This window comes from Ailuropoda melanoleuca, chromosome 5 (genome assembly GCF_002007445.2).
Source record: "Ailuropoda melanoleuca isolate Jingjing chromosome 5, ASM200744v2, whole genome shotgun sequence".
NCBI classification, from domain to species: Eukaryota; Metazoa; Chordata; class Mammalia; order Carnivora; family Ursidae; genus Ailuropoda; species Ailuropoda melanoleuca.
In genome coordinates, this window is record NC_048222.1 from 42595795 (window position 1) to 42614725 (window position 18931).

General features: G+C 48.4%; 2 protein-coding genes across 2 annotated transcripts in view; both read right to left on the reverse strand.

Annotated features, from left to right (window-relative positions):
- Positions 1-143: 143 nt before the first annotated feature.
- Positions 144-18931, reverse strand: part of ANKDD1A (ankyrin repeat and death domain containing 1A) — a 45548-nt gene continuing 26760 nt past the window's right edge. Inside the window, 8 exon segments of the mRNA XM_034660825.1 lie at positions 144-3776; positions 4684-4815; positions 7466-7670; positions 10113-10203; positions 10931-10935; positions 11242-11338; positions 11944-11945; positions 12390-12488. Of these exon segments, the coding sequence (XP_034516716.1) occupies positions 3715-3776; positions 4684-4815; positions 7466-7670; positions 10113-10203; positions 10931-10935; positions 11242-11338; positions 11944-11945; positions 12390-12488 (693 nt within the window). The 3' untranslated portion in view covers positions 144-3714.
- LOC105235417 (perilipin-2-like) lies at positions 16387-18929 on the reverse strand. Its single transcript, XM_034660824.1, has one exon. The coding sequence runs from the start codon at positions 18328-18330 to the stop codon at positions 17425-17427; it is 906 nt and encodes a 301-aa protein (XP_034516715.1). The 5' UTR covers positions 18331-18929; the 3' UTR covers positions 16387-17424.

The window sequence follows — 18931 nt, forward strand, 5'->3', positions numbered from 1 at the left end:
TGGCCACATGCCGTCACTGGGGAATCCCATGATGGTTTGGCTGCCACTGCTGATCGCTGCACAGATGCACTGTGGTGTTAGAGGACGCAGAGCAGTGACGATAACTCTAATTTTTATCACTCCACTTATTAACTAGAGTTGTCTTTTTTTTTTTTTGACTCTTCCCCTCATCAACTATTTGGTTTCTCTGAGGTACAATTTAGACCAAAAAATCAGCATCAGTGCTCCTTTCCCTTTAAGTTTTCAGAACATCGAGTTAGCCATACTATTTCCAATTTCATCCCCACCACAACTCTGATTATGCTGGTTTTACAGGTGAGCTCATGGAGACTGGGAGCAGCCAAGGGGGGAAGGGCAGAGCTGGGATGCCAACTTGGGTCTGACCATCCCTAAAAGCAGTGATCTTCCACATAGGCCAGCGTCTGCTCTGACTACCTCGTGACTCGAGAACAGTTGGTTATAGAAACACCTGGTAAGCCAGGAAGGTAGAGCTTCATGTTTTTAACTGTTTGCATCTGAGCCTACTTCCCAACCAATAGGGAGCCCCTGTGGACGGGGCCAGGCTGCACAGGGTCAGCAGTCCCTTCCTCATCTGGTACAGCAATGAACCGTGGGACTGCACTCCGCTTTCATTTCAAATTCTCCCTGTGTGAGCCACTCCTGCCTGATAGCTTTAACTACTCCCTGGCTCTCCACCCTGATGACTGCCATTTCCAGCCCCAGATGATTTGGAGCTGGCCTTGAATGCCTAACAGGCCTATCAGGGCAGCCTTCTATGGGCACACCCACGTCCCCACTGCCCAAACCTCCCCCTTCTCTCCTAAACCATCATCTCTGTCCCCAGTATCACTGTTCCAGATTCCCCAGCTAGAAAATCAGCCATCTTGGGCCCCACCCCCATCCCCACGTCTCAGGCCGAAGCAGATACCGAGATGAAACTTCAAGAGCAAGGTGGTTATTTAGGGTCAAGGGACAGAGGTTGTGGAAGGAAGCAGATTGGACACGGGGGAAGCTGAGCTGTGATGCAGGCCTGACAAGCACCAGTGGACCGTGTAGGGCTCTGGAGCTCGGAGTGCCCATTGGAATAGTCTCATCGGAGGCTGAAGGAATGGGGCCCTCCTGCCCCACCAGCTCATCTCTCCTCCTCTTTCCATGCTTCCTGTGTTCCACCATTCCCCAAATAGATACATGTCCACACTACTGTGCCATCGCACAGACCGTGCTTTTTGCTTGGAATGTGCTTTCCCTACTTCTGTCTTCTCTGTGAGCTTCTCGGACCTTCCTCCCCTTCCTCTTTCCCTTCCGCAAGGAAGAACAAAATCCCGTAGTTCTCTGTACACACCCATCATAGCACCAACCACATGATAGTACCTTACTGGTGTCCCAGCTCCTCCGCCCTCCAACATCACAAGCTTCCAGAGGGCAGGAACTGCGGCTACTCAGCTCTGCACCCCGGCTCCCAGCAGACTGCCTGGCACAGAAGACACTCAGTAAATATTGACTGGTGGTGGTGAGTTGAGTGGTGTGGTTACACAGAACCAATCCACAACAGCTTGTCTGACTTGAAATTTTGCCATACGTCTCCTAAACAAAAGAAACAAATACTGAATGTGAAAGATGAGTTTCAACGTTTCAATTTTATTTAAGAACTTGTTTTGTCTCAAAAAAAAAGTGCAAAATTCACTTCGCAGAATTCATCCAAATAAATGGTCTAAGTCCCATGTGGTACAAAATACATTTCCTAAGTGGAATAAATGGAAGAGAAGGTTCTTCCCCTCAACAAAGCACATGCAGGGGCGCCTGGGTGGCTCAGTCAGTTGAGCATCCGATTCTTGGTCTCAGCCCAGGTCTTGATCTCAGGGTTATGAGTTCAAGCCCCACAGTGAGCCTGGAGCCTACTTAAAAAACAAAAAAAAAAAAACCCAAACCACAGCATATGCAGAGACAGGGCATGGAGGTCTGCGTGCTGCACTGGGGGGTCTGAATCTGGCTGTGAACGCTGAGGCCTCAGGCCTACAGGTTACTGCCTGTAAAACAGGTTGGTTTCAAAGCCTCCTTTTCTTTCTTTTCATAAATTCTAGGTGGTTTCTAAAAATTATTAATAGGAACAGTTAAACAAAACAACCCTGGGCAGATAGCACAGAGTTCCCATGCACCCCTCTGCACGGCACAGTTTCCACTACATTTATTTGCACTTGTCTTAGTATCCTGTCTGCAGGTTTATCTGCAGGATAAATTCCTCCTGGTGGGATTGCTGGGTCAGAGGGCAAATGCATTTGTAATTTGGGCAGATAGAACGGCAGCGGCCTTTCAGAGGACTGTACCACTGTGAGCTCCCACCGGCCCTGTGTGGTGGCTGAAGCCCCTTTCAGCGCTAACAGTTTTTAGTCTGTCTCCCTCCCAGGACACAGGCCAGCGGGTAACTCCGTGGGGAGTATTTCTAAGATGTGGGCTCGCAAACTGGCCACAGCAAGCTGTGCCACGTGCAGGAGAACTCCGATTAGAGCTTGGAGGCAGAACTTCCAGGCTATTATCCTGTGCAGATATTCTCCACATCTGTGAAACCATGGCTTCCAGAGTCGCATCGTCCTGGAGCCACGCTCTCACCGATGCAGCTGAGCCTGGGCTGGCCTGGCGCCTGAAAGCTAAGCTCCAACATGCCGAGCCACCCAACATGCTTGCCGCTTGCCACAGTGCCTATTTAAATTTCTAACAATTAAAAAACTACAAATTCGGTTCCTCAGTCCCACGAGCCACACTTCAAGTACCCAGCAGCCACACGTGGCTAGGGGTAAACATACTGGATAGCACAGATCTGGAACATTCCCATCACCACAGAAAGTTCGGTCAGATAGTGATGCTCTGGAGAGGTGACCCTCTGTGTGGGGCTAGTAAAACTAAGAATAACAGTTAAGTATAAGATGTGACCCTGGACTGGATCCTGGTCCAGAAAAAGACACGGAAGTGTCAACTGATGAAATCCGAATACGGTCTGAAGAGGAGTTAAGAGTATGGTATCAGTGTTGACTTCCTGGTTTTGAAAATCATGCTGTGATTATGTAAGATGTTCATATTTGGGGAAGCTGTATTGTCAGGCGTATTCAGAAATTCTTTTACTGGTTCTGCAATGTTTTTTTGTTAAGTTGGAAAGGATTTCAAAATAAAATTGTAAAATTAAAAAAAAAATCCTAAAACGAGAGAAAAAAAAGAGCATGTACCTCCTGGAACTGTGTCACAGCGTACAAATAAGCTTGGGACAAAAACAGAGCTGTGCGATAAGCGCAGCGTTCATCAAAAGCCAGTGAACGAGTGAAGGGCGGTCCGTTGTGTAAGTGGCGGTTGGAGAGACAGGAATGCGGGGTCTGGCACCTGACCTCATCAGCTGCAGAGCTGCTTTATCCATCCTGGGCCTCAGTGTCTTCTCTGAAAAGATGCCCGTTGCATCTCAGGGGACTGCTGTGGCGCTCCGAGAGCTGTAAAGGACCCTACCTGTGGGAAGGCATTACCTGCGAAACCCGAACCGGCCCCTGGACCAGCCCGCGTGAAAGAGATTACAAGCTGTGCCTGCTGCTCCCGCATGGCTGCCAGTTTCAGTACAAGCAGCTGGAGGTCTGTTAATGGTGATTTTTTTTAAAAGCCCTTAAGTGGTGGTCCTCTTCTGTTCAGTGGCTGCCATTCTGAGGCCCCATGCCCTTGGAGGTCTGGCCCCTCTGGTTACATGGCCGTGCACCTGCTGGGGGCCCTCGGGTCAGCATTTGCTTTCTTCCTGATGCTTTCTGCAAGAGAGAAGAATGCTATTGCTTCCTCTTGCCTAAGCTCTGCCTCACAGGGCTGGTTTTATGTTTTAATTGCCTGCCGGTGTTTGTGCTAAAAGGAGATAGATATTTAAGAACATTTTGGAAAAAGAAAAAAGTCGTCCCTAATTCCTCCTCCCCGAAATGACTGTTTTCCCACCTTGCCTGCGGCAGCTGGGAGTTCCCCACCACACAGGGGCTCTCCTTTCTCCTCTCGAGGACATGCGGGCCATGTTTTCACTGTTGGGGCCTTCATGACTACTGCTGACCGCCTCACACCCCGTCCGGAGGTTGCCCCATAATGCACCACGCCAGTGACATGGTATTTAAGGCTCTTTCATCAGGAGCTCGTTTTGTTTTTAATGAGGGATTAGTACTGAGCCTTTTGTCTCACTTGCCTGATGGTTCCACAGGGTGCTCGGAATCTCAGACCAGGCTTTTGGAATGGATAGACTCAAAAGGTTGTGGTAGCCTCAGAAATTGTATTTATTTGACCAGACTGAACTGGTTCAACTCCTATTAAGCCAGTTCTGCCCCATATGTCTTATTGTTTGTGGAAAAGAAGTCTGCAGGCTGTTCCAGCCTCATTCCAAAAAGAAAAAAAGCAAAGTACAGAGGGCCAGAGAGGAAGAGACGATAGCGTCTGCGGCTTCGCGGCCGTGAGGGTGGCAAGCGTCATCCGAGCCAGCACTCTCAGGGCACGGATGGGAAACAGCGGCCAGGAGGCCTGGTTTGCCCAGGGCTCTGCCTGAATTCCAGTACACAAGGCTCAGACCAGGAATCTGGAAGGTTCAGAGCGGGCACCACAGCACTGTGGTCTGAGCAGATCTTCGGGGGCTCTGTCACATTCCAGGGGGGCCCAGTGCTGCCCTGAGCAGGGGACACTTACCAGCCAGGTCCCTCCTGTCAATGGCCACGAGGCCCTCGAACAGTGCTTTGCTGGGGTTCTCACCGGCTGTGGCCACGCCATGCAGCCAAATGAGCAGCATCCGATGGCCGTGCTCCTGGTAGCTCTTGGTGCCTGAGGACCATGAGGGGAGAAAGAGAAGGAGCCAGCTGAGCCCACCGTGGCACAGCCGCTCTAAGCAGGTGTCTGTGCTGCCCTGCATCACCCCCTGCACCTGTCCAGGTGGGAGAGCGCCAAGGGCCCTTCCCCAAGCTCCAGTGGAGCTCAGCCCAGAGATGGGGAGAGGAGGAAAGGGACAGGCTGGGAGGGGCTGGGGGCAGGTTTTGTGTTGGGGACTCTAGAACTTCCCCAGCCCCAGGCTTTCTCCTGAGCATCCACCATGCATCCTGCTGGTGTCGCTCATGGCACTCGTGATCCCATGCCACACGGGACAGTTCTCTCCATCTGGGGCTGCTCACAGTAATCTGTGCCTTGCCCACTAGAGGTCATGTTATACCGATGAGAATCCCGGCTTCGAGCAAGAGAGGGGTGGCCATGTTCTTTCCCCTGCGCCAGTGGTTCTCAGCTGTAAGTGCTCACTGGAAACCCCGGGGAAGCCTTCCAAAAGAACACTGACACCTGGGTCCCATTCCCCTCCCCAGAGATTCCGACCCACTCAGGTCTGGGCGCAGCCTGGGCACTGAGCGGTGTTAAGGGTTCCCAGGTGATTCCAACATACAGCTGTGTTTGAAAATAACTGCCCACATTCCAGAGTGGGAGCAGAGGGTGAGCGTGTTACTACAGCCGGTGACGAGGTAGGTCCGCTCTCCCAGACACTGGGGCCAGGTCAGTCCCTGTACTGCGTCCTCTGACTTTCTGGCTCAGAGCAGGCCTTTCCTCACGGTGCTGCCCTTGGCACAGCGGTGTCATTAGACCCATTTATCCACAGCTCTTGCCCCCAGCCCCATAATTTACCCGTGCTCCTTTTCCCTCTCTGAAAGTTCTTATCGGACACAGAGTTTCCGTTTGGACTCCCTGCTCTATTCCACTAATTGGTGTGCATATTTTTCTGTCGGTTATCTCTCTATGCTAATGATTTGGGCTTATATAAAAGGTGGTCTGGTTGGATTAGATCTTCCTCACTTTTCCCCCTAGAATATTCATTTAAATATTCCCTCTTTGGGGCTCCTGGGTGGCTCAGTTGGTTAAGCGTCTGCCTTCAGCTCAGGTTATGGTCGGGGTCCTGGGATCCAGTCCTGCATCAGGCTCCCTCCTCAGCGGGGAGTCTGCTTCTCCCTTCCCCTCTGCACCCCAACCCCAGCTCATGCTCTCTCACACGTGCTCTCTTTCTCAAGTAAATAAAATCTTTAAATAAACATTCCCTCTTTATTCTTTCAAGTGAACTCTAGAATCCTTTAGTCAAGTTTCAAAAACCTATTTTGATTTGATTAAAACTGAATCAGGGGCACCTGGGTGGCTCAACCAGTTAAGCATCCAACTCTTGGTTTCGGCTCAGGTCGTGATCTCAGGGTCATGATCTTGGGGCCATGATCTTGGGATTGAGGGATCAAGCCCCATGTTGGGGCCACTAGTTCTGTCTCTAAAATAAATAAATTTTTAAAAAAAAAATCAAAATTTTAAACTAGTTTGGGAAAATCGATGTCTGAGACCTTCTAACCAGGAATACAGAATGTCATTCCACCTACCCAAGTCTTTTTTTTATAGTGAACTAATTTTTGTTTTACTCATATGCCATTCATATTTGTAAGAAATTATTGCAAAAGGAATAGCTTTTCGGGGTGCCTGGGTGGCACAGCAGTTAAGCATCTGCCTTTGGCTCAGGGCGTGATCCCGGTGTTGTGGGATCGAGCCCCACATCAGGCTCCTCCGCTATGAGCCTGCTTCTTCCTCTCCCACTCCCTCTGCTTGTGTTCCCTCTCTCGCTGGCTGTCTCTCTCTGTCAAATAAAGAAAATCTTAAAAAAAAAAAAAAGGAATAGCTTTTCAAAAATACCTCTATATATTTTCCCCACTTATTGATGGTACATAGGAATATCAGGGTGTCTGTATATTTTATCATATTTAGCCATTTCACTGAATTATTTTATTCTGAGTTTTTCAGTTGATTCTTCTGGACTTCCTGTGTATAGGATTACAGTATCTGAAGTTAATAAATCTCTCTTCCAATATTTACAGTCCTTATTTCTGTTTTCTGCCTTAGTACCAGGGGCAACATTTTTTTTTTTTTTTAATTTTGTTTGAGAGGAAAGAGAGCAAGAGCAAGAGAGCATGGGGGGAGGGGCAGAGGGAGAGGGAAAAGCATATTCCCAGCTGAGCAGGCAGCCAACTCCGGGCTCGATCCCAGATCCCAGGACCCTGGGACTATGACCTGAGCTGAAGGCAGATGCTTAATCGAATGAGCCACCCAGGCGACCCGAGCCAACATTTTCAAGCAGATATTAAATAATGGTGGCAATAGCTGGTCCTCTCCTTTTTATAGGGAGTGCCTTTAGTTTGGTGTGTGAATGATGGGTATCAGCTTGGGCTAATTCACGAAGAATGTGAAGTTCACAGGTCAATGGGGAGGGAGAGGCAGAGGGCACGGCCTGAGCAAAGGCCTGGAAGGATGGAGAGGCACGTGGGATGTTGGCAATGGCACGTGGCTTACGGTAGTCAGGCTGTGGGTTGCAAAGGCTTTCCCTCAAGAAACACAGAAAACCTAATACACAGCGCCCCCAACGCTCCGCCCACTGGTCGCCCTGGTGTGGGGAGAGGCAGGGGGGCACCTGTCCACTGCTGCTCGATGGCGTGGACGTGGGCCTCGGTGAAATCCCAGCAATATGCGAGCTTCTTCCACTCGTGAGGCCGCAGGTCCCTGGAAGCCAGTCGCCACAGCACAGAGTAGAACTGCTGCCTTTCCTGCCGACGGTCCTGCTTAAAGGTCACCTTCTTCCCAGAAGGATCCCTGGGGTCCCTGTGTAAGAGGTGACCCTGTGGAGCAGATTCCAAAAGTGCAGCTGTGCCTGAGGGAAATCCCTGCCAAGCTCTCTCTTGGGAGCCCTGACGGGACTCTGGCAGGTGTCCCAGGCCTGGGGCTTCGTGTCTGCCACTCTGGTTTCTCACTCTGTGTCTTGCTTTGACTTCTGGAACCCCAGCAGCTCACACTGTTCCTCCATCCAGAATTCCTTCTCTCACCTGCCTGTCCCTCAACCCCAATGCCACAGTCAAAAGATCACCCACATGCCACTTCTTCCAGGAAGGCTTCCCAATTCCTCTCTTTCCTCTGTGTTCTTAACAGCACGAGTGCCCTCGGAAGGGCTCCGCGCTCTAGCTGACACCAGTCAAGCCAAGGATTTGGCTTACAGATTTGGCTTAACTAGATTTGCTGAATCCCAACAAGTAGTGAAGGGCGGGCTTACAGAATTCTTTCTCTGTAAAGCAGGTGAGAAAATGAGAAGTTACAAAAGAATTAGGTGAGAGTATAAGTTAAACCCACAAAAGACTAAGCAAACCCCTCTGAAGGATGTGGTACAGAGTTCTGGTTGTTAAAAAAGCTCTGGTGAGCTCCGGTTGTTAATAAAGCTCGAGTGAGTTCTGGCATCTGTGGCTACAAATCTTACATCCTGGTCAACAGCGTCTGGCCAATCACCTGTGACGTGATGATCAGGAGACCGGCTCCCACCTGGGGAGGGTCCTCAGAGCAGTGTTCTCAGCTGCATCTGTACACTGGGATCACCTGGGAGCTTTAAGAACCCCAGTGCTTGGCGCACCTGGCTGGCTCAGTTGGCAGAGCACGAGACTCTTGACCTTGGGGGTGTGAGTTTGAGCCCCACGCTGGGTGTAGCGATTAATTTAAAAAATACGATCTTTAAAAAACAAAACTACCGTGCTTGGTCCCCACACCAGAGATTCTGAATGAATTGGCCTGGGGGTGGGAGGGAGGTTTGTGATTCTAACTGCCCCGTGGCCTTAGCGTTGAGAACTTTTCAAGTCTGAGGTGTTAGAATTAAGCACAGAGATGAATCAATTCATCAAACCCTTGGTATTACTATTTTAGGGGTACATTTAGGAGTAATCTGTCGTATGCAAAGGGGCTGTAATGTTTCTGAGAACCCAGCATGTCTGTGAGAGTATCTTATGATTCCTATTGAAATTTGTTATTAAATTGATTTTGAAAAAGTGATTTTTTTGAGTGGCATGAGAAGCTTACTAATTTTGCAAACAATATTGGAATGGTTAAGATTTGAGATTTACTTTATAGGTTTAATTTACTGGATTTACTAGGATAATTTAAGAATTTAGGGGCACCTGGGTGGCTCAGTTGGTTAAGTGTCTCTTGACTTGGGCTCAGGTCATGATCTCAGGGTTGTGGGATTGAGCCTCATGACCTGCTTGGGATTCTCTCTCTTCTTCTCCCTCTACCCCCACCTTCCTCTCTAAAAAATTTGAGAAGCATTTGAAGTGCTTTAAAAAAAATCTATTAAATTTAATCATTCAGTTTAAAATGTTTAAGATAGTTTAAGTTTAAACACGGGTCCAAACAATCAAAAACCTTCCTTGAAAGTGGAAATTCCTAAGATTCCTAAAATAAAGGAGTTGTATAAGTGGAATAAGATTTATAAAATGAATTTAAAAGTTTAAAGAAAACTAGGTGGGTTTTTTTTAAATTTTATTTGAGAGAGAGCATGAACAGGGGCAGAGAAAGAGGGAGAAGCAGACTCCCCGCTGAGCAGGGAGTGCATGTGCAACTGGATCCCAGAACCCTGAGATCATGAGCTAAGCCGAAGGCAGACACTGAACCGACTGAGCCACCCACACGCTCCAAGGAAGACTCGGTTTAAAAATTTGTAATAAATTCTTAATTTTTAAAACTGAAATAGATGCAAAAATTATTTTCTATGTATAAAAACAAGCACAAAGACATAAAAAAAAAACTCCCCACCTGAGCCCCATTTGCTGACGACTGGAACAGCATGGCCTTACACCTGCTACTCTTCTTCCGCAATTCCTCAGCAAACATCTCTAATCAATCCCAGCACACTTTCCTTCTGGGCTCAGAAAGTTGCCTGAATACAACACCCCAAGCAGCAATTGCAATCACCTGGAGATGGCAGTGAGCTGAAACCAAGTTGCCATCTCTCTATTCATGCACGCAGGCGTGCGCCCATGCACCTGTCACCCAGGAGCTCTAACAGCATCCAGCACTAACTCCACACGGGCGTGGACCCCAGTCTGCCTTGTTTCAGCGTGGTTTGGGTGCTCACTCATCTCCAGATGCTCACAGACAACCCTGGTGGTAGGTAGACAACCTCTTTGGAAACTGGGGGGCGGGCGGGGCTGAATTGGTCAGGGCTGGGGTTCAAAGCTGGCCCCACCTCGAGCCAAGGCCGCTCCCTCTGCAACACGGACAGACCTCGTGCAGGGTGTCAGTACCTTCTTCCACGTGCGGAGGCGGTCAGCCTTTATGATCATGTCCACCAGGCTGATGTGGTTGCTGCGAGCGGCCACCACCAGGGCAGTCCCCCTTTGCCGCAAGGAAGAAGTCAGACGAAGGGAAGCCAGCGCTGCTACAGGAGGGGTGTGGGGTGGCCTCTAGCATCGGCTGCAAACGTTCCTGCCCCAAGAAAACGGTTTCCAGCAGTCTACACTGCAGAGCAGAAAGGTTTTCTGGGCATGACGAGACGCGTGGAAGGCACAGGTGGAATGAGGCACTAATTCCAGCAACAGCCTGTTGTTTAGAAAGTCTTAGAGCCTATGAAACTCAGCCTGCATACTCAACATCACCTGTGAAATATGGGGCACCTGGACCGCTTCTCAGATGAAATCAGATCCCAGGGCAGGGGACGAGGTTCATGAGGTCACGTCTGCCCGCCCCACCCAGGCCCTTTGCTCCAGGCCTCCCGCACTGGGCGGGCCTCCAGCCCAGGGCAGGAGCAGGGAGCTGGGAAGCTCCTCCTCACACCTGGCCGGCTGCCCTGGGGCCCAGCTCAAGGCAGGGAGCCCCTCCCAGGTGTAGCCTCAGGGCCTATTCCTGCCCCGACTCTTCCCCACACCTTCCCAAGGACTGGGCCACCCATGCAAGCCCCTTCCCTTCCGGAGCCTGTGACCTCCTGGTCCGTATGCCAAGACCTCGGCTCATCTGGGACCTCCCTCCACCTGAGGGAGTAGCCAGCCCAGAGGCACGAAGAGCTAGGAAGCTTCCCCGCCCCTGTCCCACACGTAGGGAGCTGCGGACTGGTGATGTGCCAGACCTCTGCTCCTTCTTCCCCTCCCCACCTGGCAACTCAGGAGCTCAAAGTCTGAGGCACCATGACACAGAAGACAAGCCCCTCACAGTTCTACACCGGCAGAAGGCAGGCCAAGTCCTGAAGGACCTCAGAGGAGGAAGGGGAAGGGGAAGGCGATGGAGGAGCAGGAAGCCTTCCTGGTGGAGGCTGCATGTGAGCTAGCACATAAAGGATGGGAAGCCTCGAGCAGTCTGAGAGCAGGAGGCATTAGTAGCGTCTCTGGCAAAGAGCAAGCCATGAAAGCGTGAAAGGAGGCTGAGTGGGAGCACACGTACCTTGTCTCTCAGGCTTAAATTAACCCCCGCCACAAGGAGCATCTCCGCTATGTCCTGCCTGGCGTGCTCAGCGGCAAGGTGCTGGGGCGTCTGCTGCCTCCGGGAAGAAGCCAAGGGGACAGGGGAGTAGAAAAGCATGTACAAGTGGCCCAAGGCTGAAAGCCAGGACAGGTGCAAGGCGGGTACACTCCTAACTGGGCCTTAACAAGTTTCTCTAAGAAGTTACGGGAGAGAGTAAGCTGGGTTTAGTCATAAACCCAATACCAGAGAAAACTTCGCAAAAACAAAAAAGCAGAAAGAACAAAGGAAAAAATACCACTTGCCAGCTCAGGAAGTCAACCTCTGCAACGATCCCCACATATTTCTTCTAGTCTTTAGAATGCTTTTGGTGTGTTGGTTTTACGTGAGATCATCCCATATATATATTTTGCATCCATGTTTCTACCCAACACGCCCAATACTATCAACTCTGACGGACCATTTTTAACAGCTCCATAGTAGTCTACGTCTAGCCCATAACCTACCCGATCACTTCTCTATTATTCAATATTTGGGCCATTTTCAAATTGAAGATTGATAAGCAATGCTGCAATAGATGTCTTTGTGCGTGAGCGTTTAACGTATTTCTTGAGACTCAATTCACTGAAGCCCAGACACTGATCATTTTGAAGGTGTTGCCTATCGTGCCAAGTTGCTTTCCACCGCTCGTGGTTGTAGGTGCGGGCACTGAGGACTACTTGGTCAGGGGGAGGACTGCGGGGATGGGGCGTTAAAAGGACTCCTGACTGAGCACAACTTCAGGTCTCAGGGGCCTCTTGTGACACAAGACTGCCCGACTCACCCCGTCCCGGGAATTTTCCCAAAGGGAAAAAAAAAATCAACAAAAGTACATGGTGGAACGTAGGAAGATGTTTCCTGCAATTTTATCCGGACCATGGCAACAACTTGGAAACCACCAAGATGTTCAAAATACAGGAATGGTGGATAAAATGACGTTACCTTCAACAAACATTCACACAACTTTTTTACAAGCTAAAAAAGTAATTTCTCAACTCTGAGCCATGCTAGGAGATCGCAGCCAAGCCCTGCCAGCCTGGGAGGGTGCCCAAAGGCTCCCTGGGGCCCAGATGGTTTCTGCAACCACTCACATTGTCGGTGGCATCCAGGTCACTGCCAGCGTCGATGAGGAGCTGGACCAAGGAAGGGAAGTTGTGCTTCACAGCCAGGTGCAGAGGAGAGGCGCCCTGCTGGGGGAGGACACATATGGATGATTCACTGGGTCCCTCCCAGGACTGCCCAGCACAGGTTGGTAGGCGGTGCTGGGGGATGGAAGTAGGGAGGGATATATAGATATACTGCTTCTAGGTTCGGCCCTTCTTGCTCCAGAGGACATGGTGGCTCGAGGAAGGCTGAAACCCTGGCGTTTTTGCATCCTCAAGGTGGGTGGGCGCCTGAAGACCCAAGTTTGAGAACTTGCTATCCCAGGAATTCACTACGTGACTGTGGGCAAGTCATTTCCTTTCTCTGCTACTCTTCATCTAACAAGCGATGTTTCCTAAGGTCCCCTCTAGTGACACTTTAAAATTCTCTAATATCTCATTGAATCCACACATGAACCTAGGAAACGTGTATAGGAATGGTGTTATTAGTATTTTCATCTTACAAACAGAAACACTGGGTTCAGAAGACCTAAGTGACTTGCCCCAGAACTAATAGGAATCTTGTGTTATTGGGACTTTGTCCCCCGAACACCTAGGTAGGTGCCCGATTACTGTTCATGCATGAAAAGAATGATTGAGGGTCAGCCAGGACCAGAACAGTGACGTCACAAGACCAACACATACCCAAGGCCTCGTTCAAGCCTGGAAGACACCTTTGCCAATGGTCCCCTGTGTCCCCCCACCCACCTTCCTGGCCACATAACAAAGTGGAGATAATGCCACATCATCTTCTCACTTCTCACATCATCTATGTGTGTGATATAGTGACACACACATAGGGAATAGTACAAAGCCAATAAAATCGAAAAACACTCTCATATTGAGTATAAAAAGATTACATAACACACACCCACAACAACAAAAATGTCTACAACCAATGTATATTGTAGTTTAGGCCAGAAAATTTTAAAAATAAAAAATAATAATGTTTATTGATATTGGAAAAGAAGATTTAAACTATATGATTATTTGTAGACAATGTGATTATATATCAAGACAGGTTAAAAAAATTAGTACCCCCCCAAAAAACCCTAATAAAATTAATTAAAAGTCATATAGAAGATAAAACCCACGTTTACCCCAAAGATACAGATGTAGTGAAGAGAAGGGCCATATGCACCCCAATGTTCATAGCAGCATTGTCCACAAATAGCTAAATCGTGGAAGGAGCCGAGATGCCCTTCAACAGATGACTGGATTAAGAAGCTGTGGTCCATATATACAATGGAATATTACTCAGCTATCAGAAAGAACGAATTCTCAACATTTGCTGCAACATGGACGGCACTGGAGGAGATAATGCTAAGTGAAATAAGTCAAGCAGAGAAAGACAATTATCATATGATTTCTCTCATCTATGGAACATAAGAACTAGAATGATCAGTAGGGGAAGAAAGGGATAAAGAAAGGGGGGTAATCAGAAGGGGGAATGAAACATGAGAGACTATGGACAATGAGAAACAAACTGAAGACTTTGGAGGGGAGGGGGGTGGGGGAATGGGATAGACTGGAGATGGGTAGTAGGGAGGGCATGTATTGCATGGTGCACTGGGTGTTATACGCAACCAATGGAACATCGAACTTTACATCGGAATCCGGGGATGTACTGTATGGTGACTAACATAATATAATAAAAAATCATTAAAAAAAAAAAAGAAGATAAAACCCACGTCAATAGCATTCCTGTTTTGAATGCCTACAAGAAATGACATATTTTTAAAAAGATATCCTCTTCATGACAGCCAAAAATATAAAGTATGAAGAGTAGAATTGTTAATGGACATATTGAAGGCAAACTAAAAGCCATATAACATCACTGAGGGATGGAAAAGAAGACAAAGAAATGGCAAGAGTTCATGCTCCTAGTGAAACAATATTATAAAGATGACCATTTTCTCTTATATTATTTACAAGTTTAATGTAATCCCAAACCCAAACTTCAATAAATGCCAAAAAGGATTCTAAAACACAACTAGAAAAAAAAATTTTTTTAAACCCAGGTAAAACTACCCTAAGAATTTCAACAGTGTCATCAGATCATTGTCGGACGACTGTGAAGTCAGGATCCGGCCAGGGAAAGGTGTGCTGTGCCAGTGAATGGGCAGAGACGGAAACCGGCTCAAATGCACGACTCAGGTGAGCCAGGAAACTTGTCAGAGCTCTGAGGACCGGCTTTCCAGGAAGCAGCAGGCTATGGAGATAAAATAAGCGAATACACTGGATCTAGCCTCGGTCGTCCTGGAAACATGTCTGGGGGAATGTGGTCAGAAAGGGGAGTGGAGGGGTGCCTGGGTGGCGCAGTCGTTAAGCGTCTGCCTTCCGCTCAGGGCGTGATCCTAGCGTTCTGGGATTGAGCCCCACATCAGGCTCCTCCACTGGGAGCCTGCTTCTTCCTCTCCCACTCCCCCTGCTTGTGTTCCCTCTCTCGCTGGCTGTCTCTCTCTGTCAAATAAATAAATAAAATCTTAAAAAAAAAAAAAAGAAAGGGGAGTGGAAAAAGAGCAAGTGTGGCTTTAGTTGTTTTACATTTTATTTATAAAAACCAAAAGAACCAAAAAGTACACAGGGTATCTAGTGAAAAGCCTTCTTCCACCCCCATCACCCATCTGCTCATACTCCCCACTTCTAAATCCCACTGGTGATCTTTTTTTTTTCTTAAGATTTTATTTGTTTATTTGTCAGAGAGAGAATGAGCAGGGGGAGCCACAGGCAGAGGGAGAAGCAGGCCCCCTGCTAAGCAGGGGGGACAGATATGGGACTCGATCCCAGGACCCTGAGATCAGGACCTGAGCCAAAGGCAGACGCTTAACCGACGGAGCCACCGAAGCGTCCCCCCACTGGTAATCTTGATCATTGCTATTATGTGTATCCTTCCAGAGATGTTTAATTTTTTTTTTAAAGAAGAACCTTAAATTAAAGTTTTGTTTTGAGATAATTATAGACTCACATGCAGTTAAAAAATAATGCAGAGAGCTCTGGTGTATCTGGTGTATCCTTTACCCACTTCCCTCCAGTGGTAACAACTTACAAAACCCTTGTACAGGGGCTCCTGGGTTGCTCAGTCGGTTAAGAGGCCAGCTCTTGGTTTCAGTTCAGGTCATGATTTCAGGGGCCTGGGATCGAGCCCCAAGTCGGGCTCCATGCTCAGTGTGGAGTCTGTTTCTCTCTCTCCCTCTGTCCCTCTCCCTCGCTCACTTGCCCTCTCTCTCTAATAAAATAAATTTTAAACCAAAAAAACCCTGGTACAATATCCCAAGTAGGATAATGACTCCGATAACATCCACGATCTTATTCCGAGCCCCCCAGCTTCACGTGTCGTCATTTGTCCACGTGTGTATTTAGTTCCATGCCATTTTATCACATGTGCGTGCTCGTGTATCAAGATACAGGACGGTTCCCTCAGGAAGATCCCCTGTGTTCTTCTTTTGTAACTCCCTCCTCTGCCCCATGTCCCCGTCCCTAACCCCCAGCAAACTCTAATCTGTTCTCCGTCTCTATTGTGTCATTTTGAGAATGTTATATAAGCAGAACCATACAATATGTAACTTTACAGACTGGCTTTTCTCACTCAGCATAATTCCCTTGAGATTCATCCAAGTGGTTGCACACACCAGGGGCGGCTTCTCATTGCTGAGTTGTAGGATTTGGACGTACCACAGTTTCTCTAACCGTTCATGTTTCGAAGGACATCTGGGTTGTTTCCGAGTTTGGCCTGTTATGAATAAAGGTGCTATGAAGGGGCGCCTGGGTGGCTCAGTCGTTAAGCATCTGCCTTCAGCTCAGGGCGTGATCCCAGATCCCTGGGATCGAGCCCTCCATCAGGCTCCATGCTGCGCGGGAAGCCTGCTTCTTCCTCTCCCACTTCCTCTGCTTGTGTTCCCTTTCTCACTGGCTGTCTCTCTCTCTCTCTCTCTCTGTCAAATAAATAAATAAAATCTTTAAAAAAAAAAAAGGTGCTATGAAAATTCACGTACAGGTTTTTGTGTGAACGGATGTTTTTACTTCTCTGGGGAGAAAGGCCAAGCGTGCAATTGCTAGGTCACAGGGTAATTGCATGCTTAGTTTTATGAATAACTCCGAAGCTGTTTTCCAGAGCGGTTGTACCATTTTACATTCTCACCAGCAACGTAAGAGTGATCCAGTTTCTCCACATCCTTGCCAACATTTGGTGTCGTCACTATTTTTTATTTTAATCATTCTGATAGGTGTGTAGTGATATCTCTTTGTGGTTTTAACTTGTGCTGCCCTAATGGCTCATGATGTTGAACGTCTTTTCACATGCTTCTCTGCCGTCTGTATATTCTCTTCAGTGAAATGTCTATTCAGGTGTTTTGTCCATTTTCTATTTTTTTTTTTTACCGTAGAGCTTTGAAGTGTTTTTTTTTTTTTGCAGTGAATTTTTTTGAATTCATAGGGCGCATTTCTTCACAGAAAAATTTTTAGAAAAAGTTGTACAGACATGCTTTGTGAGACAAACCAGTGAGATGCAGCCTGCCCAGACCAGATGGGAGCAGACACCAGCCCACACCACAGCCCACATGACGGTGCTTTTATTCAGTACAAACAAACAGCAACAATGATAACAGGATGAGACCATAAACGCACGGAAACTTTCTGGGACTCCCGGCTAGGCTCTGACCAATCCATCATTGTTCTCTTACCTCCAGGTAAACAACCGAACTCTTCTACTAATGCCAAAATTTCAAAGCTCTTAATCCAGCTAGAAATGACTACAACTGAGGACCTTTTCTCTAGCTGGCTGCTTCCCCAGTTCCGAGCTGTCTAGCAGGTTAGTTTCAACATCCCAGAAAGTCTCCTCTGGCTGGCTGCTCCCCGTTCTGGGGACAAGGACAACTTTAACCTGTTCTGCGCTCAGGCTGCTGGGCCTCCTGACTGCTTGTGCCCCCCTGTGCACCTTGGTCCTGAGCGTTCTGAGACTCGGTCAGCTGCAGGTCAAAGGGGTCTACCAGCCTCTGAGAGGCATGTAGTTAATAAGATAAGCCATCATATCATCTAAAGACTCCTTCATTTTCTGCAGCTGCCCCTTGCGGGAAGTGAGGAGGCCGTCAGACACTTCCTTGAAGGAGGCAGCATGGCGGAACCCTGAGTCGATGGCACCCAAGGGACTGGCCTGATCTTGGAGGTTCTGTGGTAACCCTGGGATACTGGACGGCAGGGTGTGGCACGTGGTCTGGAGCTGCTGGGTCAGGTTGTGGGCAATCGCGAGAGGACGGGACTCAAAGTGCTCAGCACAGTGGCATTCTTCTGTACCATCATGGCCAATGCTTCTCTTCCACTCCACCTGGGAGAGAGAGAACTTATCCTGAGCACCTTGAATTTTCCAGTTGGCACTGTGCACATTCTTCCTGGCAAATTCAATCAGATTAACAGTGGAATGGAGCTGAGAAATGGTCTCTTGGCTTTTTTGCTTGGCTTCTTTAACCCCGCTGAGAGCTTGCTGGTAGACATGGGAGCGGAGCTTGGTAGACAGGGATCCCAGTCTAATGTAATAACTTGGCTTCTGAACCGTATCAAACCCTTCTACTTTTTTTGCTTCTTTTTCTAGTTCTTTCTCCGTGAGAGGGAGGTACTGATCCACCAGCAGCTCTGATTTGGTGAGCGCATTTTCTACTCCGCTGCTCACCAGCTGCATCATCTGACCTCCCAAGACTGTGTTAATGCTGCCATTGACCATAGCCTTGGTCTTCTCCACACTGCCAGTCACCGCTCCTTTGGTCTTGTCCATTACTCCAGTGACGGTGCTGGCCATGGAATCCTTGGCCCCGGTCACAGTAGTTGTCACAGCATCTTTTGCCCTGGTCATATCACCTCTGCCATTGGTAACAACCTGGTTTGTTGGCTGGTTCATCAGCTGATTCAGAACAGGCAGTTTCTCCCCAATCCTCAATCCTCCTCAATCCTGTCTAGCCCCTTACAAGCATAGGAATTGGCAACCGCAATCTGTGGCTCTAGTTTCTAGATGATGGGCAGAGCACTGGTCACAGCCACAGAAGAGATGGCGTGCATACTGTTCTCTGCCATCTTGCACACAGACTTCAAAAGTAGATTTAGTTTGTAAGAAACTGTGCAACTGTCTTCCGCAGCAGCTGTACCATTTTACATTCCCAGCGTAACGAACGCGAGTCCCTACTGCACAGCCTCACCAGTATTTGGTGCCGTCAGCATTTTGGCTTTCGGCCGTTCTAGTACTTGTGTACAGCACGGGGTTCTTACGGAGCACTTCTCTACTTTCCGCAACTGCAAGGTACTCCAGATTCCTCCTATATATTTCCCACCCCAGTCCTAGAAGCAGTCATTTCCCCAAGAGACCTGGTACCTTTTGGTGGAGAATGTGCGTCTTATTGTTTTCACATAACTACAGTATTGAGATCTATTCATAGAAGTGTATTTGTTTAGGGGCGCCTGGGTGGCACAGCGGTTAAGCGTCTGCCTTCGGCTCAGGGCGTGAT